This window comes from Garra rufa, chromosome 8, assembly GCF_049309525.1.
Source record: "Garra rufa chromosome 8, GarRuf1.0, whole genome shotgun sequence".
NCBI lineage: Eukaryota > Metazoa > Chordata > Actinopteri > Cypriniformes > Cyprinidae > Garra > Garra rufa.
The window spans coordinates 19375269-19398383 of NC_133368.1; the positions used below are offsets into that span (position 1 = coordinate 19375269).

Below are 23115 nucleotides of genomic sequence, written 5' to 3' on the forward strand. Positions count from 1 at the left end.
AAAAGAGAAATAAGAAAAAAGAACATTTGTACAAGTAGGTAGGAATGTGTCAATCTTCAGTCTTTAAGGCAGAAAATGGTGTTCCTCAAGGGAGTGTTAAAAGTCTAATTCTTTTTAATATTATGATTAATGACATTTTTTATTAGGATATGGAGTGGGATGTGCATTATATGCTGACGATGGGGCTATTTGGAAGAGAGGTCGAAATAAACTAAAAATAGATAGACATGTACACTGTAGGAATAGATGGTAATAAAGCTACTGATGAATTAGCAAAAAATGCTTTAAAATGGAAGTAATAGATTGTAATGTTCCTTTAAGTAAAGGAGAAATTAAAACTATCATTGGACTACCAGGAATACAGATAATAAGGGGCGACATCTGTATAATATTTAAAAAATTTTTAGATACTAAGAAAAGTATAATTGGTAGAAATAGAAAAGAAGAGGTTATAGTTACTAGGATGAGAATTTTGGGGTGAAAGAAACAGTGGAGCATGTGATATATGACTGTAAAAAGTATGATGAGGAAAGAAAGGAATTAATAGCATGTTTAAATAAAAGAGGTAAGGTAAATAAGGATTTGGCATTTTTTTAGTAGTATACAGTAGGTAGGATACAGATGTTCCATGCCTTAATAACTATTTGATGCTCCTTCCCATTCCTCCCAAAGAATATAAAAAAAAAAAAAAATATATATATATATATATATATATATATATATATATATATATATATATATATTTTTTTTAATATTCTTTGGGAGATGGAATGGGAAGGAGCATCAAATAGTTATTAAGGCATGGAAGGATATGCGAGAAATAGGCAAGAGCAAAAACAAGGAAAACTGAGTATAAATGAATTATGACTGCACAACAGCAAAAGTAGGTGGCGATATGCACAAAGATTGCAACGCGATAAAAACAGAAGAAGAAGCTGACTGTTACGCTTTCTCCAATGGTAGAGCCGCAGAGGTTGGTATCTCCCAAGGTTTAGACCATCTCTGTTAAACTCGAAACAACATGAAGACAGAACCGGAAACAGCCGAAGAACGAAGAAAATGAAAGTGTGTGAATCCACTATAAATTCTTTTTGCAATTTCAAAAGAAAGTATATAATGTGGCAGTATGTGAGAAAGGGGAATAGAACCTGTGAAAAATAAATCACTGGATGTCTCTGGGAGAACAGATGAGAAACGACTGACTGATCAATATCCTGCAGTCATTGCAACATGTTTGTAATAGCAAGGATACTAACAACAATCGCTTTGTTTCACCTAGGTAAGTATTTATGCTATAACATTTGCTATTCCGTTTAAAACGTGTTGATTTTTAGATGAAAAATTCTCGTTTTGTAAATAGCCTATATGTATATCTGTCTTATCTAGGCTACTTTTTTAAAAGAATGCCTTGTTAATTTAAAAGGAATAAATTGGAATAAGAATATAAACTAGAATTGTAAATAAGGACAGCAGAAACAAGGATTCATTTGTGAAGAGTAGTTAAATGAAAACAAAACCAAAACAAAGACACAGAGAGCAGAAACACGAGCATCTACATTCAAGAACTGATGGAGAACAAGAGAAACACAAGATCTATAAATACACAATTGCGTACAAGTTTAACAGGATAACAGCAAACAATACACACAAGGGGAGACTAATCAGAATCAGAAAGAGCTTTATTGCCAAGTATGCTTGCGCATGCAAGGAATTTGTTTCAGTGTTATTAGCTTCCAGTATACAGAGACAACAACGCACAGACAGTATAAATAAGAGAATAAGAAAAATACAAATATGTAAACATAAATAGACAAAAATAATAATTTGTAAAAAATAAATTGACAAATAAATAGGTGGTATGTACAGTTGTGCTATAGATGATAGAATGGAATGCAGATGTGTTAGGGTGGAGGTGGTAGCAATAGATATCAGATTATTCCACACAATTTTATTGCACAATGGGAGGAACATTTTAACTGTTCATAAGGTGGATTGCCTGGGGGAAAAAACTGTTCATGTGCCTGGTAGTCCTGATTTTTGGGGCTCTGTAGCGCTGGCCGGATGGTAAGAGTTCAAAGAGGGGATGGCTTGGATGTGAGGGGTCCAGAGTGATTTTCTGAGCTCTTTTCCTCACTCTGGATGTATGCAGTTCTTGAAGGGTGGGCAGGGGAGCACCAACAATCCTCTCGGCAGTCCAAACCGTTCTCTGCAATCTTCTGATGTCTGATTTTGTAGCTGAGCCAAACCAACAGACTAATCAACGGAGTAAAACATGAATTGAATTGAGTAAAGTATGGCACAGAAAACACTTCAATTCAAAGTCCAAGTACAAACAAAAGAATGCATAACAAGAATATACATTTTAATAATATAAATAATATAAATATGGCTTGTTTTTTCATCAGGTTGACTGATGTGCAGTTATAGAGCTAACTGGGAATAAAACACTCTTAGAAAAATGTATTTTGTATTCTGAGATCTTCTGAAAATAGCTGACATAATAGCTGGTAAAATACCAGTAAATATAACGAAATGTTTACAAACATTATGAACACTATAGCCTATTTAGTTCTCCTCATTCCACAAAAAAATCCTTAACATTTTCAGAATTGAACAAGAATAAAAAAAAAGTAGCTATAAAATTATGCATGATTAAACTATAAAATAAACATAGATTAGGCGTGGCGTTCATTATAAACAGCATGCAAATGTCAAGCTAAAATTAATTTAAGGCGAAACTGAAACAGCATTAATAGTGTTTATTAGTCTGTTAGTAATCTAAGATAAATATATTTCATGTAGGCTTATTTATTTTATTCCTTTATTTGTTTATTTTTTCTCCATTCGCAGAAGCATTGCAAGTGTTTGATGCGACAATGTGTGATTCCTCATGGTCTGTTATTTATGCTGCTATATGCCCATTATGGGTTTTTCATAGAAACGACCATAGTACACCCTATTTTCTGACATACGTTTGTTTCGTAAATAAGGCCCACTCTGTGTTCTCCTGAGTCACAGTGTTCCGAAAATCCAGAGAGGTTTCAGAGGCTGTTATTTTATAAAAACAAGAGGATGTCATTTTTTGTGTGCTTTTTTTGGCTTAGTTTTTTTGAGACACAATCAGGCTTTTTGGAGGAAGGTCAATCCATAACAATCATTTTGGCAAGAAATATTCAAAGCCAAGGCTTACCACCAAAAAAAAACCTTTTGGATGTCAGTAGACTGCTCTAAAAAATAAATACAATTTTTTACTGTATTTCATAACTTTAACTAATGTTTTCATTTTTTTCACCTCTAAAGCATTTTGCATGGAATTACCAGCCCCTGTAGATCTGGCCCTGTCTTCCCAATATTTTGTCCACTCATTGTCCTGGAAAATGGGGCCAGGCTGTCCTGATGGTGTCCACTATACAGTCAGAGTGCAAAAACTCAGGTATGTGATGTGCTGCTTTTCACACATGGCAAAATAGAACATAGGAATATGGTTAGCTCTTGTTTAAATTGTATATTGTTATATTCAGTTTTTTTTCTAAATACAATAGGCCTACTTTTCAAGATCAAAAGAGAAATAAGAAAACAGAAATATGTGGAATGGCAGACATTGGTTATAACTGCAGATCCTACATATTCTGGTTAACACGGTTACAGCTGTAACAGTTTTGTAAAAAAAAAAAAAAAAAAAAATTCTGTCGAGCTGTTCAAATGGGGCATGAAAGGGTGTTTTTTTTTGGTAAGACAAGTGTAAAACAGAGTTAACCCTCATAAATATTCATTTTATCTCTGTTTTGCACATATTTACACTTACCTTGATCAGTTTTTCCTTCTTACCATTGTTTTGCAACATCGTACATTTACATCTTTGATGATGAATGGCTAAAATGTCAAGAAAAAAATAATTTGAAGTTATTATAATAAAAATTATTGAAGTTTTTGGTAACACTTTAGAATAGGTAACACCTATTAACTATTAACTATGACTTATTAGCATGCATATTACTAGAATATTGGCCATTTATTAGCAGTAATTAAGCACCTATTAATGCTTTATTCTACATCCCTAATCCTACCCAATACCTAAACCTAACAACTACTTTACAAACTATTAATAAGCAGCAAATTAGGAATTTATTGAGGGAGAAGTCATAGTTAATAGTTAATAGGTGTTACCTGTTCTAAAGTGTTACCAAGTTTTTTTATTTGTATGTTTTGTCAGTCACAGCATGACTAAAAAACGCCTTTTGTGTCCCACAGCAAATTAAAATTACATGAAAAGTAATGGATAATTTATTACAGAAATGTTATTCATTTTAAGGTCTTAAAGTATAGTATCATTATGTAATCCTTTGAAACAAGTTGGCAGCAGAAGTTACATAGAATAGAACAATGTTTTCATTTTTGAACAAAATAATTTAAAGTTAAAGGTCCCATATCGTACACATTTCTGGAGGTTTATTTTATTTGTTGATGTCCTTAAGAATATATATTTGCGGTATAAGTGCCAAAATCCATCTCAATATATTTTTACAGCTCCTTTTTTAGGAGCTCTGTCAAAAACAGGTCGATTTTGGCCCATCTAATTAATATTCATGAGCCTCTCTTCTGATTGGCCTGTTGTTTTCTAAGTGACGCACAACCAGGCCAATCACAGGTAACTACGGTCATGTATGCTGTAAGCGTAAGCGAGCTCAGAGCAATAGAGAGAGCTGTGCCCGGTTGCATAAAGCACCTTAAGTTTTTCCCTTAAGTATGACACTTAAGGGATGATTTCCCCTTTCCTAAGGGAATGACTTAAGGGTGTTGCATATAATCCCTTAAACACTGCCCTTGGTTAAGGGAAACCGTTAAGTGTTTTACAACAGCGACGCAGGTTTTCCCGTTAAAAAAATCTACTGTTGCCATGGATACGTTATTTGTTAATGCAGATAGCGGTGTAAGTTTTCACAGAAAACCATAACATGGATAAAGAAAACAAAAAGAGAAGCATCAGACGAGACGTAAACTTAAATCAACAATTAACTTAAAACCGAATTCTGTCTTTATTTACTCACTCTTTTTCAAAACCCATTAAACTTTCCTTCATCTTTGGACAACAAATAAAGATCTATCATTACTTTTGTCCATTTAGACTTTTTAAGGTTTAATAAATCTATATTTAAATACAAAGAGACGATATACTTGCATGCATGACGTGACATTTTATTATGAAGCGCTAAACATGTGTAAATTTCATTCATACTCGAAGCTGGAGGGCGCTCTTGTGTCAATCCCGACTCATAGAAGCATCTATGATGGAATATAGCATAAATCGCAGAAGCTAAACTGAAAGGTAAACAAAATAAATACACAATTGCGACAATATATGGTTTATGTGTCTTTTTAAAGTCATCTCCCAGAAATATACAGAAATAAAATATTATAGAAGAATCAAAATTTGAGCTCTGCAAGCAGTTTGATCAATGAGTACATGTGAATAAATCTGTTTAACATATAAAGTTGCCGATCGTGTCTGGTAGAATATTTTTGGATTAAATCTGCGTGCTGTGTAACACTTAAGGGAACATTTTTCGTACCTTATGTTATACTTAGGGAAATGACAGATAAGGGGCTTTATGCAACACTTAATGGATTTTAAGGGATACTTAAGAGAAATTCTAAGGGTTTATGACGTTTCACCTAAAGAAACCCTTAAGTAACATTTAAGGGATATTTTATGCAACGCCCTTAAGTGTAAGGGAAATTTAAGGGAGAACTTAAGGGAAATTTACACTTAAGGGGCTTTATGCAACCGGGCACTGATACTCAACAGGATATTTTAGAATGATCATTAATGTTTTTTCTTTTACAAACACCGAATGCAGTAGGCTACATAACTGTTGCTTTAGTAAAGCCCCTTTCACAATGCGCGCTGATTCTGGAAAATTACGGGAACTGTGTGAACCAAAGCCAGAACCTAAAGGCAGTGTTGTAGTAATGATGCACGTTATCAAGCGACTCTTCACAACGAAAAATAACGTTACGTGCAAAGTGGAATGAAGCAGCCAGCGATCATCAGGCAGAGTCAGCTCCTCACTATCAGCGCTGAAGCACAGTTTGTTCAGGTTAGTTTCAGTTTAGTGAAACGTACGCGTCGCATTACATCTCACATCCAAACGTCACATGTCTTTATGGTTTGTGTGTAAAGCACGCACAGATCCCGGAAAACAACTGTGAATGAACCAAATTAAACAATTCCGGAACAAATCGTGGGACACATTATCCGTGTATTTACCGGAATCGCTGTGTGAAAGAGGCTGAAGTTGACGTGCCGCTGGTCTCTTATATTAACGTTGTTCTGAAGCCTGTGTAATGATCGTAGCTTGACATCTATCGACTGAACAGGGTTTTCTCCACTTGTTTTCCTGTTGTTGTTGCTCAATGGAATGGATGCGTTGTTGTCTGGGGGTTTGACAAAAGGAGGGTGGGACGTTGGTTTGTGACTGAAGGCGGTGACTTGAGTCGATCGGACGTCACATCGTTACGGAAGTCACAGCTGCTCGTGAAAATGAACAGCTACTTTAAGCAGGCTGTGTGCAGTTTACTGTGGATTGACTGTTTTGAAACTCATATGGTAGTTAGATAGCCCCTAGACCTTAGTTATCATGAAAAAAGCCAGGAAATTTTGATTTTGACGATATGGGACCTTTAAAGTAAACTGATAGAAAACAATGCCATTAATATGACAACTGAATACAATACAATATAATCAAAATAAAAATGTTATAATTTCAATATTCATAAGGATTCTTTTGTATTCTATAAAGTTGTTCAAACCTAATTAATTTACGGTTTAGATGCTGTCAATACATCAATATTATGTTAAGATGTTGTCACTATTATACATTTGACATGAGTAAATGTGTGGTGGCTCCACACTTTACGTAAAATACATATGAAAACTCATCAGATCATGCTGGAAATACAGGTTCAGTTCAAGTGTAAATTCATGTAAATTGGTAAAACTTTAAATGTAAGCATTTGGCTCAGTTTAGATGTCTTTGCCCTCTGTCGTGCGTATGCTTTTCCTAATTCTAATTCTATTCTGTGTTGACAGTGATAGTAAGGTGGTGGTGGTGGTGAAGGACTGTGAAAAGGTGACATTTCCTCTGCAATGTAATCTCACAGAAGCCTTTTCTGATGTGGAGGAAACCTATTACGTCAGTGTGTCAGCTGCTCTGGGCAACCGCACCTCACAATCTTCCGACTACAAAGCATTCAAACCCATTCGTGACAGTAAGAGTGAGACAGTTTCATGTGATTTATATTTGGATTCTTTTTATTTATAGGCCTAACTGAACTACAATTATGTAAGTTATACAGTTTTTATAAATCAAGTCAAGTCACCTTTATTTATATAGTGCTTTATAAAATACAGATTCATTTATAAGTCAAGTTACCTTTATTTTTGCAGCACTTTAAATTTTGCTGTAAAGCAGCTCTAAAAAGACAATAGTAAACAGTTATTATTCAGTTGAAATCATTCATTGTTGAGATTTGAATTATTGAAATGTGTTGTGAAGTGGGCTATGTGTATGCTAGGTTAAAGAGATGGGTCTTTTAGGATAGGATCTGTCAGATTTTAGGTGTAAATAAATTGGGTTTTTTATTTGTTGAACATCAATTCAATTATTACTTTTAAATGGGTTTGGGAGATTTTTTTACTTGTTTGGGAACAGACACAGTCTAGATAGCAGATGGTCAGTTTAGCCAGTCTGTCTGCTTCCTGACCTAGTAAATTACCAACTCGACTGTGCCAATGTGCCAAATTTCTAAATAAAAGTGTAGTGCCAAACAAGGAGGGGTGAAGAACATCTCTAATAGGGTTGTCCCGATAGACGATGGTATCGTGTATCGACGATAGTCAAAGATATCGCCTGTTGCTAATGCCTTTGACGATAGTAAGACGATTATTATTATTATTATTATTATGCGTCAAAAAGGCACATAACTTTAGCGATGCAGCGCGGAGAGTCGGTTATAGGATGCCACAGAAACTTGCCGCGGTATAAACGTGCAGTGAAAATGGGTAAGAGATTTGTTCATCATACAGTGTACATAGATTAAGTGTAGACAGTCATAAGGATAACAGAGGTAGTAAAATGTGGTTTAGGCTGAATTAAACACGATATATGAGAATCCGTCTGTATATAGTAAACATATGCACCTCAGTAACATCTGTATGCGTTAACTAGAATTATGATGCGATAAAATGGCGCTAAACATACGCACGTGAATTACACACACATCGTTTCTCCACAATCAATATGAACTGAACTACAACATGAACTGATGACAAAGATCAGACATACAGTGGTAACTTTATCGCAATATGGCGGGTAAAGAAAGATACATTCATTTACATTCACGCACGCACATTTACCGTTCCCTGAAGACAGCAGAGAATGAAACCGAAAGTAAACTTAAACCTATCCAACAGAACTACCGTCAGCACTCTGTACACGCATAAAGGTGCGGTCACACTGCACTTTTCGTTTCATTGATTTCCATTCATACGCATGCGAATGCGTTAGATAGGGGTGTAAATCGGAGCCTTCAAGACGATTCGGTACGATACCGATTTCTTAAGCCAACGATTCGATTATTTTCGATACTTCAGAATTCCCTGTGATACGATGCGATTCGATCCGATTCGATTCAATACTAGATATTTTTACATGATATCTATTAAGTTTCAAATAAATCAACAAAAATAGTAAATTATTTGCCTTTTATTGAGAATACAGAAACAGTATTCTATTCACATAATGTGTATGTTACACTAAAGCAGTTGTGCTCAATGCACTGCAAATAGAACAGCAAATATAAGTTACTGCATCTACAAAGTGCAATCAGATAAATTGTAATAAGAAAAAAAAAAGGCTAATGCTTATAGTGCAGGTCTACTACGGCCAATTAGCCTATTCACTGTTTTAAAAAGTTTCATTTATACAAAATTGGTTACATTTTGAAAATACAATTTGCATCTTATTAAGACGTAATGGTCACACATCCTTTGCAGTAGATGAACTGCAAATAGAATACTACTCCACAAAATCAGTTCAAAATCATCGCTCTTGAAAGTCAGACAACAACGTGAGGTGTGTGAACATGAACAACATCATAGATGGACTGTGAAACGAAAGTAACGCGTGTGAAGTAGAAGACAATAATGAGGTTAGCGCCATCCGCAGCTTAGGAGTAGGTAGTACGCTTACGTCGGAGCCATAGACAGTAAAAGAAAGGTCGGAACGGATTCTAAAAATAGACAATTGAACAAACAGGCGGCAAAATAAACACATTAATAGATACTCTTGCGGACGAATCGATGCATTGAATCGTCGGCTGCATAATCGATGCATCGATACGAATCGATTAATATTTACACCCCTAGCGTTAGACCGGAAACGCAAGCCCGTGCGAAACATTTTCGCATTTCGCTGCGTTTGAAAGTTCAAGCTTGGTGAACTCTGACCAACGAATTCACATCACATGACTCTGTGTGACCAACAGGAGATCGATACGTCACAGCATGACCTCTAGCTGAATGAAAAGAACCTTACATTTAAACATTTAAAACTGCAGCACTGCGGCAAAATGTAGTAGATTGTATGTTTTTACATTTAAAATGTATTATTAGTGTCATGTGCTGAATTTAACTTTTAAAAAGACGCAGCCGAGCATGACGTCATATCACGACCGTTGCAGCAGCATCCGAAGGAATTTCGCATGCTCAAAGTCTAGTGTGACCGCGCCTTAATTTAGTCACATGCACTACCCTTACAAAACGAATAAGGAATTTATTACATATTGACATGTTTACATATCATTAAATAAATTAGCACGATAGTATCGTGTATCGGCGATCTCACAGGCTGACGATAGGACGATATGAAAATTGTGCATATCGCCCAACACTAATCTCTAACAGGTCAGGTCTGCCCCCAAAAACTTGTCCAACTGTTTGTGAAACCCATGTTAACCTGCGGACACCACTTCCGGCCATTAAGTAACGAAAGTCTGCTATGCATCTTGTCACCACCAGTAAATGGGCAGGAGACCAAATATTACTGCATCTTAATGAATTTAAATTTGCCAAGATGTCAGGCACTCTGGTTCCTGGTAAACATTGGACTATGGTGGCTGGTGTCTCTATTTTCACATTCCGTACGATAGAATCTCCAAGTATGGGGCATTTTCATAAGGTTTCTCAGTTGGTGTGTCACTCAGTGGGGAGAACCTGTTTAAAGTAGGGCACCCAGTTGCCCTGCTCTGGGGGCTCTACAACTGGAACCGTTCATTTGTGCGGGACTCGCTAAGCTAATGGCATTCAAAGTTTGGATGCATGCATCTAGTTCTAAAATCGTCTCTGTTAGCTTGACTATTTGCCTCCATTTTGTAACATGTGAATCCCTTACTGCTGACAGTGGAGGCTACAATAACTGTGGCAAGCAAACGTGGCAAGCAAACTGTGACAACAAAAGGAGAAGTAGCTATGTCTCACCGCGATTGTTAGTTGATTTCACCTTACCACAGTTTGGTCGACTAAAAATGGAGCAAGAGAGGGAACAGTGATGGTAAAGCACAAATGACAAGTTAACAGGCTAACAAAACGCTAATGCACTGCTCTAGTGGTTTAGATTAAAAAGCAATGTCAAATTAATTTGATAGATAATATCAAATTATATATGTATTTGTGTAGTATGTCTCTAACAGCATGTATTTTGTCTACTCTGTTTTTCTCTTAAAGCCATCTTGGAGCCGCCACTGCTGACAGTAACTACATGTAATCAGTCGCTCTGTGTGAGTCTCAGAGCACCTGCTGAGAAGCTCTACAGATTCTACAATTCATTCAAGTTTCAATATAGATTGATGGTCAGCAGTGAAGATGGATCAGAGGTGAGAGAACTTGTCATGGTTAAAAAATGGGTAAATTGAGCAGATTATATGGTACATTTAAAAAAAAAAAAAAAAAAGATGGTTAGGAATAGTTTCAGTTATTCAAACCATTCTCGGCCAGGAATGCTCAGCATGGCTAACTGTGTTGAAAACATGCTTCTAGAAAGCATGTAGAAAAGTCGTCACTCAGGATTGGTCACTTGTTTGGCTACTAGTTTCTCTCTGTAGCTGGCCAATTGTGCTATTTGAGAAAAATAAACAGAAATATCTGACCATCCCTCATTACACGGTTGCTGTTTACATGTCATACTGTACGTAAACACTTGCGTTACCAGGGTAACGGCTGACACACGTTGTATTATGAGTTCTGTTTTCAACCCAACAGTGGAAAATTACACCATATCATTACTGGCTGGGCCAGATCAGCATGGAATGCTTGAAGTGGATGACATTAAAACAAATGTCAGTAGACCGAAAAAAATCATGAGATATTCAGCCGGCTTCAGCTCAGGCAGTTCATGTGTTGCCTGCCCTGGAATGTGCTTTCCACCAATGTGTTTTTTTTTTTAATGTAAATAAAGCCCATCATTATTTCCCAACTTTTTTTTCATGATAACTGAGGTCTAGGGGCTATGTAACTACCATATGAGTTTCAAAACAGTCAATCCACAGTAAACTGCACACAGCCTGCTTAAAGTAGCTGTTCATTTTCACGAGCCACTGTGACTTCCGCAAAGATGTGACGTCCTATCTACTCAGTCACCGCCTTCAGTCACCACCCCTAGCACCAATCACGTCCCACCCTCCTTTTGTCAAACCCAGACAATATTGTGTCCATAACATTGCTAAGCAACAACAACACGAAAACAAGTCGAGAAAACCCTGTTCAGTCGATAGATGTCGAAACTACATCATTGCACAGGCTTCAGAACAACGTGAATATAAGAGACCACTGGCACGTCAACTTCAGCCTCTTTCACACAGCGATTCCGGTAAATACACGGATAATGTGTCCCACGATTTGTTCCGGAGTTGTTTGATTTGGTTCATTCACAGTTGTTTTCCGGAATCTGTGCGTGCTTTACACACAACCCATAAAGACATGTGACGTTTGGATGTGAGATGTAATGCGACGCGTACGTTTCACTAAACTGAAACTAACCTGAACAAACTGTGCTTCAGCGCTGATAGTGAGGAGCTGGCTCTGTCTGATCGCCGCTTCATTCCACTTTGCACTTATTTTTTTGTTGTGAAGAGTCGCATGATAACGTGCATCATCACTACAACACTGCCTTTATGGTTCTGGCTTTTGTTCACACAGCGCTCTTTCCCGTAATTTTCCAGAAGCAGCGCGCATTGTGAAAGGGGCTTTACTAAAGCAACAGTTATGTAGCTTACTGCATTCGGTGTTTGAAAAAGAAAAAACATTAATGATCATTCTGAAATATCCTGTTTAGTATCAGCAGGCTAGGCTCTCTCTATTGCTCTGGGCTCGGCTAAAGCATACATGACCGTAGTTAACTGTGGTTGGCCTGGCTGTGCGTCACTCAACAGGCCAATCAGAAGAGAGGCTCATGAATATTAATTAGATGGGCCAAAATCGACCTGTTTTTGACATAGCTCCTAAAAAAGGAGCTGTAAAAATATATTGAGATGGATTTTGGCACTTATACCGCAATTATATATTCTTAAGAACATCAACAACTAAAATAAACCTCCAGAAATGTGTACAATATGGGACCTTTAAATATGGCTTTTGATTTGAAAGATGTATGTAGTTCGAACTTTACATGGCAATGTGCGCTATTCAAATGTCTGTGCGGAGTGTGGAAGTAAAAAAGTAAAAAGTAGCGCACTTACTGCATGACAGATGAAGGCACCAGTGCGGTTACTTGATCTTAAAGTACTCCATTTTTGGTCATACAAATTAAAAAGTAATAAATCTTTTGAATCTGTAAAGACTCTACGTTCATTTGTGGTAATAATGAAAATAATGAAAGCAACCAGGATGCACTTTCTGCCGTCTCAATCTGTGTGAATCTTGAGCGTTAAACTCTGGGTATACTTGCCTTACAGGCATGAAAAAATATATCTGAAGAGAGTGAAATGTCTACATATTAAAAGAACCAGTTAAAATGGACAACAATTATTCTCAGACTATGTAATCCGTATGAAAACTGAGTCAGTGTCGCTGACTTCATCTCTTAAGCCGAAAACAAAGAAAGCACTAGTTTATAAATACATTATTTAAATGGTATTTGAATATACATTTATAATTACAGTTGAGGTCAAAAGTGTACGTCCCCCTTTCAGAATCTGCAAAATGTTAATTATTTACCAAAAAAGAGGGATCATACAAAATGCTTGTTGATTTATTTAGTACTGACCTGAATGAGATATTTCACATAAAAGATGTTTACATATAGCTGTTGTTTTTTTTTTTGTTTAGTGATAGTTGTTCATGAGTCCCTTGTTTGCCCTGAACAGTTAAACTGCTTGCTGTTGTTCAGAACAATCCTTTAGTTCCCAAAGATTCTTTAGTTTTCCAGCATTTTTGTGTATTTGAACCCTTTCCAACAATGACTGTATGATTTTGAGATCCATCTTTTCACACTGAGGACAACTGAGGGACTCGTGCAAATGTTACAGAAGGTTCAAATGATGCTGATTCACTGATGCTCCAGAAAGAAAATCAGTGTGTGCACTGTGGCAAGCTTTTTTTACATGCACTTGAGCGCTTATTAGGCTATGTAGGTAATTAAAGGCTCATAATTATCATAGTCTATTAATAAACGTGCGACTAATTGTCGACTAATGCTTAATGAATGACTATAAGTCGACCAGAAAAATCTTTAGTAAAGGACAGCTCTAGTATGTTGTTCATATTCAATTCTTTGGCACTTGAACTTTTCTAATGCTTTTCATCTACTGCAAGATCTCTTTACAGTAGTGTAATGAAAGTAAGCTTTTCTTGAAGCCCCCAATTTTTTTGCACTGTAATTAGACATTGACTTTTAAAGTGATTCCTGTTTCCCTAAAGGAGGTTTTTGTAACAGTGTTTTGAACTGATCTCACTAGTAATCTCTAGGCATTGAAGGTTAATTCTGACAAACGTTTGACTTTAAATATTTGATTTTGACCTGGAAGTTTGAGGTTTGTACAAGTTGTGAGTAATTTTGAAATTGTGTTTGCAGTCCTAAAAATTGTGAAGTGTTTCATGAATTTTGTATTAGCAATCAACTATAATATGCCTTTACAATTGCAAACTTTGTGTTTGCTGCTCTTTGTGTTCAGTTTCATGTGGATACTGAAGGGTTAAAGAGTGTGACCCTTGAGGACCTGGCCCCTGGCCGAAGATACTGTGTGAATGTCAGTATCATTGATCGCAGCCCACCCAATAGATGGGTATGTGCCTCCACCCCTAAAAGAGCAAATGTCTCAGGTACCGTATTTTCTCCAAAATGTAATAGAATCCAACAATTCTATTACATTTCTATTCTATGACATAATTAGTGCATCAACTAATTATGTCCTTGACAACAGTTTCAAACTTTAACTGAATTCTAGTTTGGACCAAGCAATGGCATCAAGTGTGAAAACGCTGTCAGTGTCTCGTTAAACTGGATTATGTGGTTAATGAACATAGATGAAATACTTAACATGTAAATAGAACACATTTACCCCAAAGTATGCTAAAATCCAGTGTTGTCTTTTTGTTTTAGATGCCATTATCTCCGTTATCCTGTGTCTGCTAATGGTGCTGATAGTGATGTGCACACCAAGATATGTTTCTCGCCGTTTATGTCTTAAAAATCTTCCTCTAGTTCTGGTAAGTCCAATCTTTCGTGACTCAAAAGGTCATGGAAGACATTTTTGATTTTAAGAAGTGATGCAAGAGACTCAACTTGAGTAAAGTACCTAAATATAGGTATAGCTTGTGAAGCTTTAGCTTCACAAAAATGTAACCATCTAAATCGCTGTTCTCAGAAATGTTGTAAAGGAATAGTTCACCTAAGAATGCTGAAAATGTACTTACCCTCAGGCCATTCAAAATGTTTGATACTTCTTTATCAGAACATATTTGGAGAAATTTAGCATTAGATCACTGCAGATCACAAACCTGTTCCTGGAGGGCCACTGTCCAGAAGTGTCTAGCTCTTGTGCTAATTAAAAACACCTGAATCAGCTAATCATGGTCTTAGACTCACTAGAAACTTCCAGGGAATTGTGTTGGAGCTAAACTCTGCAGGATGTTGGCCCTCCAGGAACAGGATTGGAAACTCCCGCTCTACAGTGAATAGGTGCAGTAAGAATGAGAGTATTTATCAAACAGCATGATAAATACATCCCAATAATCGCCGTTATTTGACACGACTCCTGCTGATTAATTAACGTCTTGTGAAGTGAAAAGCTGTGTGTTTGTAAGAAAATATTCATTAATCTATCATAACTCCAGTGATATTCCTTTATATCAATTTTTTTTAACCCTGGCCCCCTATCACCACACATTTTGTCTCCATAATCAAACACAACTGATTTGACTCAAGAGTAACAGATAAGGGAGACATACATTGTGAAGTGTTGGGGGACGCCCAGGACCAGGGTTGAGAAACACAGCTTTATGTAATTCTTCCTCCAGTTATTTTCCCCTCACATCATTTAGCATATTTCTCTTCTAATTTTGACGAGACTATTTTTTCACTGGAGAAAGCAATGTTAGGGATAGATTACTCTTATTTCAACCGGAAGCCATGGTTTGACTTGAAAATGTCTTGATGCATTTGTTTATTACAAACATGCAGCTTTTCACTTCATTCAATGTTAATTGATGGACTGAGTTGTGTGGCAACTCAGTATGAAGCAACATACTCATCTTGGGTAGCCTGAGGGTGTTTCAGCATTTGTTTTGGGAGAACTATTTGTGTAATTACATTTTTGGAGTACTGTGCATTGTAATTTTCTTTTAAATAAATGAGAAAACTTCCTGGTTGAACCAGTTGTAAGTCAAAGTAATTTATTCCATGAAATTGCGTAAAACATTATTTTTTCAATTATCATTTTTGTAAACATTTTTTACCAATTTTTGACAAAATCTTGTTATTAATGCCTGTTCTTTTCCAGAGCTCATTTCAGAAAAGGGATAAAGTTCTTCTTAATCCTGCTGATGAACCTATTAACAACCTCTGTGTGGAGAGAGACTCCATCCAGAAGATGAAGAGAAACAGAGAAGAAAAAGACATAGAAGGAGAGACAGAGGAGGGTTTGAAACATGAGAGACTAGAGGCACATTATCTGGACACTCAAGGTTCCCCACTCACAGTTTTTCCAATGAATCAAACTCCAGATACAAGCCTTACATCTTCCACAGACGATCAAAGTTGTAGTCTGATTGTGTTTGAGGGCAGCCATATCCATACTGAACCAACAGCCTCTCCTAGGCTCCCTCAAAGAACAAGTCCACTTCAGAATTCAAGTTCCATTTTCTCCACACCCGTGGAGAATGAAGACAGAGAGAATAATACAGATGTAAACCTGTTTTCTGTGATGCTAGGAGCAGTTTCGTCAGAACAACACAAGCCTGAACCTGATAAAACCTGCTATACTGAAGATGAGCAGGAACCATGTCCTCAGTCCCTATTACAGACTTCTGCTACATTTACCTGGATTTCTGATTCACAGTCACAAAACTCTGAGTCCATTCAGAAAAACATTTTAGACGAAGAAGATGATGATGATTTAGGGTACTTAAGTCGAAATTAGATACCTCAGGTCTTTTACATCACTTGCAAGTAGGGGTTGAACGACTTCAGAATTTTTTTAAATCGACATTTATGTGATAAAAGTCGAGTCAGCTAGTCACTTATGACGTCATTAATGAACAAATACACCTAAACTTTGAGCTGAGAGCCGAACACCATGAGCACAGCTATGGCATATGACACAGCGCTGCCTACATGGCTATCAGTGGCGGCTGGTTTATAGGGGGCGCAAGTTAGCCAAGGAAGAAGACTACTTGAACATGTTAAAAATAAGTTTAATATATATTGCAAAATAATCACGAAATGGCATTATTTAGTCATACTATTCAACTGGTAGCACCTATTAAAAATCAAAACGTTGAAAATGTTTTTCGTTTGTGTGTGCGTTCGCTGGCCAAATAGGTGTCTATTAGACATTGTTGAAAATGAAATTAAATTGTTGAAATGCACATGACTTGAGGCTGAGCTCTAATTGGCTTGGATTTAATTAAAAAAACCTTTCACAAGCTGATGTCAAGCCTAAAGCGTCATGGCAGAGCATTAAAGTCGGCTGATTGGTGCAACCCCTACATGAGAGTAGATATAAGAATATAAAAGCACATGCAAGCATTCTGAAATTCTCATAACATATAGATGTATACTGTATTTTTATACTTAATTTTTTTATTTGTATTTGTGTTTGTTTATTATTGTGATCTTTGAATATGCATTTCAGTCTAAAGTAGATCATAGCATACCAACAGTATTGCTAGTATGTATGTATTGCTCATATTTGTCTGGATGCGGAACAAGTGTTTATTGTCAGAAATGTTGGCCTGGCCACTGTGTTTTCTTTGCTGTTATGAATTTTCAAGAAAATGCAGATGTGAATTAATGTAATGAATAAATATTATTTTTCAATAATAAAAAAAAAAAAATGTCTGAGTTGTCATTTCAATCTTTGCAATTTGAATGCAATAAAACATTTTTAATGCTAAAGGGCTTTTATTTTGAAGAGTAGAAGCACAGCATAGGCAGGATTTGGTTGAAGAAATGGGTGTAATTAATTACATTGCATTTCATCTAATGAATAGAAGTTTTTTCTACTGAAAATACAAATATAAAATCCATAATTGGAATTCTTACTAGTAAGAAATAAACTGGAGAGCTCTCTAATACAAATGTAATAGTCAATAATCAAATTACTAATAAGAATTTAGCTAGATTTACTGTAGGTGATGTGGGATTTTGGGTTACGCAAAATCGCAAATAACGATCGAATCACCACATTCCAGGAGAATCAAAAAGATTTTCCCTCCCAACCAGTTGTCGATCGTAAAAATCAGTCAAGACCCCCACACGATGCCAGCTAGTCTACTAGTCTTCCCTAGTTTTGACCCGGCCTGCGCGGTTAACATCAATCCACGTCAGGAGCACAGGAAGAAAGTAATTCACAGGACACTAAAACAGTGATAACGCGACTTAAGTGACCAGAGAGCAGAAACCGCTCTTTGTCTGACAGCACCCAAGAAACAGATGTCCAGTTTTCTCCTGACATAAATTTCAATCATATAAACAGAAAAGGACAGATTTACACGAGCCTGAAGGGCACAGGATCCGTCCAGCGTGACTTTTGTGACCCCCCTCCGGACATCCCGTCCCCCCTCTGACATTCCGAACGCACCCCGTGCCTCTATAGAGAGCACGCAGAAAAGACAAACTTTAAGAGACAATCAACTTATTAGTATTGCTATTAGAGCAACAGTATTATATGTTTTCATGTTTTCTTTTATATGCTTGATGTGTTTTATGTGATCGTTGGAGTTTAATCTATGCATTATAGGTATGCCTTTGGGAAAGGAAGTTATCAAATGTATTAGCATGCAAACAGATATACCCTTCTTTGATACGGAATGAATGGTCTTGACGAATGCTACACAGCAAAATGAATGAGAAGTTGATATTGTGCATAGTTTATGCATTGCAACAGTTTATTGAGGTTAATAACGAAACTTGCAGAGATCTTTATTATCGTAAGTTACGCACCAGACGAAACAGCCCAGGGGGCGTGGCTCCGCCCCACAGCAATATTCAATTGGACCATAGTACCATGGGACGTACTGAGGCGGCCTGCTTAAAATCCAATGACTCTAATAGTTTGTTGCTTTTTGCTATTGGCTGGTGCCATTGCTTTTGACCATTGCCTTTCGTCGTCGCTTTTGGTCTTTCGCCTGCCGTGGTTTGAGTGCTTTTCTGGCTGAACCTGGTGCTAGATTGTTAAGTCAAATCTCTGCTTTTGTGGTTTTCTAAGGTTGCGATCTAAGAACTAGTTAAGAAATACTAGAACTTTGGGGTTCTCTTCAATTCAGTAATTGCTCATCCCCGGAAAAGTATGAGTGTAAGTGCGAATGTGTGTGTGTGAGTTTGTGTCTTAGTAGTTTATTTTTGTGTCTTAGAGTAGTTCAATAAATCATTGTTTCATTAAAAGAAGTGTCTTGACTTTATGTTCACAAAAGTTCTATCTGTATTTAGATCCAAGCTGCCTCAGCTTTAAAATTTCCTAACGTAATATTTTGGTTTATTTGTGATCTTGGCCAGGAGCATAAATTAAACCTCAGAGTTGATACAGTTTACTGAATTAACCACTTCGCTGGATGAATGGTTAAGAAGCTTAATCTATTAATTCTGAATCAATTTAATCAAGTTTCGAATCTTCCCTCCTTCCATGTGACAAGAATATTGACAATTAAACTTAAATCTCTCTTTGATGTGATTGTAATCAACCATTAAAGCCCTAGCATAAATCTCGAATTATTATTATTTTTTAATTCGATTTAAGGCTCTCCCCTTTTTCGACTATTTGCATCGCCAGTTTAAACTGCTACAAGCGGTTGGCTTTATAATCAAGTACTATTTTCCGGCTGATTAATTGGATTACTTTGATCAATCTTAATAAATAATCACATCTCCTTGCCACACCGCAACTTCTGTGATTGATTTAATATTGATTATTTGTAATCAATTTTAATGAGGCATCATTAAAATTTGGTCACCAACTTTCATTGTTGAAATTTTATGTTAAAATTTTAAATTTTAATCTCTAATTTTAATTTTTGATTTTAATTTTAATTTTAAATTTTAAGTTTAGTCATAAACGCATTTCCCCTTTCATACGGCAATGATACACGTTGAATAGAGAAATTATAATTTCTTTGACCTATTTTGAATGAAATCTCTTAAATTATAACCAGGAAAATTCATTATTGATTTGAAATAGCAACCCCTTTTTACAATCTTTAGTCGTTCCTCCTCCCATACCTCAATGGTTTGTGCTGATTAATTTGATTACAACTGCTGACTAAAACATTAACAAGGCGTTACGATTTTAGTTAGGCAACTATCATTACTGAATTGAAACATCAATTGTATTTGGTCTAACAAGGCTTTAATTGTCCGGTCAGGTCTTGTCATATTCCCTGACTTGGGAGTGAAACCATTTCCTATTGGCTGTCTCTCTCCTCACTCTCTCTTTCCCCTAGCTGTTGTTTCCTCGATTGTGCCTGTGAGAATCATAAAAGCAGAGAATTTTGGTTGTTTAAAAGACATTTAATCAATGTTCATACAACTTGAACATGTCAGTTAAACTTGTGCCTAACTCTCACTTCCCCCTCTCATCGTGGAATCCTACAGCCAAGGTCCCAACGAGTCCAGCGAGGACTGATAGGTGCCAGTCATGAACCCGTTTCCAGAAACGCTCTGATTGGTGTACATTGTCAATCCTACCAGCCGCAAAGCCAATACTGTCATTGTTATTGTATGTTCCCTCATCCCGGAGGAGATTATAATAACAATCATAGTCCTGGTGTTGAAATTCCCATTTCTGAGCACCGTATCGAGAGGCATACACAAGTAAAAAAAAAAAAAGAGAAACTTGACTGAACTCATTCTGCGGCCAGAAAGGTGTATTTCTTTTTTCTCCCTCTCTCCCAATCTCTCTCTCCTTCTACTATCCTCCCCCAAAGTGTTCCTTTTTGTTGTTGTCTCCCTTCTTTCTTCCCTTGTAGGAAAAGGGGGAAGCAGCCGACGACTACGCCATTCTTTGCTGTGTTCTGTTTTTTTTTTTCCCTCTCTCCGCTCTAGATACACCACCCGTGGTTACCCCTTAACCTCCTCCACAGCGACGCTAGCTGGAGTGCACCAGAGCACCACCATCGGGGAGAACCACACTCACCTCACCACTACACACCCAAAATCACTTACACCTGACATCACCACACTAACACCCCTGTTTTGGCCTTGTTTTGTTTGTTTGTTGTTCCCTTTTCCAGGTCTGTGTCAGTCACTGGTCTGTTCTCCCCTCACTGCATCAAAACATGTCTCGCACAACGGGGTCTGTTGTGCGAGACATGTTTTGATGCAGTGAGGGGAGAACAGACCAGTGACTGACTTGGATTCTTGGCTAAGCGTTGGCCACTGGGACGACTTGGATTCTTGGCTAAGCGCCGTGACGGACAGCCTCTTACCCAAAGCCGCCGAAGCTGTCAAACACCAGACAACAACATCACAAGCATCATGGAAAACGATCCGGGCCAGAGCTACGGACACAAAGAGCTAGCAGAGATCACTGGCTCCCTGAGTCACACCCTCATCGCCTCCATCAAACAGAGCGACAGGAAAGCCGCCTATCTCCAGCAGGAGCTGAAACGCGCACAGCGACGCATCGAGCAGCTAGAGCTAGAGGCTCAAGATCGACGGGAAGGGTCCAACGAGATGGATCCCAGAGCAACTGAGGAGATCGCTAGACTACAAGAAACTCTAGCAAACAACACACGAGAAATGGAGCAAGCAAAGTTAGCCCACGCCGAACTCCGCGAAGAGCTACAGTACGCCGAGCAGCTACTGGAAAAGGCAAGGCTGGACTTCAGAGACAAGAACAGCAGAATTAAAGCCCTCGAAACGCATCTGAATGAGGCAAGAACTGAGATAAGTTACCTCACGACATAAAAGAGGAATCTGACAGTGTCAAAAATGAACTCAGACATGCTTATGAACTGTGCCCTGAGCCAACCAGGACGCAACGGGCCCCAGCCTCACCTCTGCTAGCAGGCCCGGGTCCCCTGTTCTTGGAACATCACATGAGCAAAAGGGGGAGGAAGCAACTTTGAAACCCTCACCAACTCCCTCTGAAGAGACCTACCTCACACCCAAGCTACGAGAACTCCCCAAGGCCAGTCATAATCCATCACATGGCATGGACCTCAAAGACCTTGACAAGCTGGCCTGAAACATCAGCAAATTCACCCCGAGAGGGCCAAATGGTCAAGACGTCCACTCTTACTTGAATGATGTCGATTTTCACTTAGAAATGAGACCTAACGTTACTGACAAAGACGGACTTTACCTGCTGCGAACGACATCCAGCCCTGAGGTGCGGAGCTTCCTGGACCGACAGTCTTCTCACACAAAGACTGACTACCAATCGCTCCGCCAAGCCCTCATCAAAGAATTTGCAGACCCAGAATCAGAGCAAGGACTGGTGGCCGCCCTGGAGACCAAACAGGGACGCCATGAAACCTCCCAGGCGTACTACAGCCGGCTTAGACAAGCATACTTTGGAGCTCGCAACGAACCTGACATGGAGCAAGATCTGAACTTTAAGACTCTCTTCCTCAGAAATCTCCATCCTGGGGTAAGCCACCACCTCGGTGTCCTTGCATGCCCACGAACAATGACGTCTCAACAGCTGCGAGACCTGGCACACAAAGCCTATGGCAAGCAAAAGATGGCGTCAGAAAAGGGCACAAAGTCTACTGCAGTTCTTGATTTCAACACACAATGTCAAGAAATGACCCTAGAGGGCGCCCAACACCAAGAAAGCTTCAAGCCGCCACCTAGAGAATGGAGATCATCCTCGTTCAACAGAGAATGTGACTTTCACTTCGGCGCCCGACCTAAGAACAGAAACAACCGCTGGGATGGACCACGCGAATGGCAACACTCACCTGAACGCAACTGGGAAAAATCCTGGTACCATCCAAGCCCTCGTGAGAATCGATGGGAGAGATCATGGAGCCAGCCAACCTCATCAGGAAGCTCAGGAAACAGCTTGTGGGAATCTAATGCAACCAGCCCGAGAAATCGACGAAAGAACTTACAAAGATTCCACACTGACCAAACTCAACCGCCATAACTTCAGATGGACAAGAAAGCCTCTCTAAACATCCAGTGCAACAGACAGAAACTGACTCAACACCTGTCACGTCAGATCACAGCAGCTTCCAACCAACACCCTGCTGATAAAACCACTCAATTACCCGAAAGTGCTGTCCTGGTCGTCTGCCACTCCTCCGAAGAACACCAAATCAGTCCTGAAGTCCTACCTATCTCATCTCAAATGCCAGTCCCTCAACTCTTGGGCGATCTCAGCGAGAAAGTTTTACCTCCC

At 38.1% G+C, this 23115-nt stretch overlaps 1 protein-coding gene across 1 annotated transcript; it reads left to right on the forward strand.

Moving 5' to 3' along the window:
- The first annotated feature begins 994 nt into the window (after window positions 1–994).
- crfb2 (cytokine receptor family member b2) lies at window positions 995–17611 on the forward strand. Its single transcript, XM_073845971.1, has 7 exons — window positions 995–1279; window positions 3301–3433; window positions 7091–7269; window positions 10784–10932; window positions 14227–14374; window positions 14655–14761; window positions 16054–17611. The coding sequence occupies exons 1-7, from the start codon at window positions 1231–1233 to the stop codon at window positions 16690–16692; spliced, it is 1404 nt and encodes a 467-aa protein (XP_073702072.1). The 5' UTR covers window positions 995–1230; the 3' UTR covers window positions 16693–17611.
- Window positions 17612–23115: the final 5504 nt, after the last annotated feature.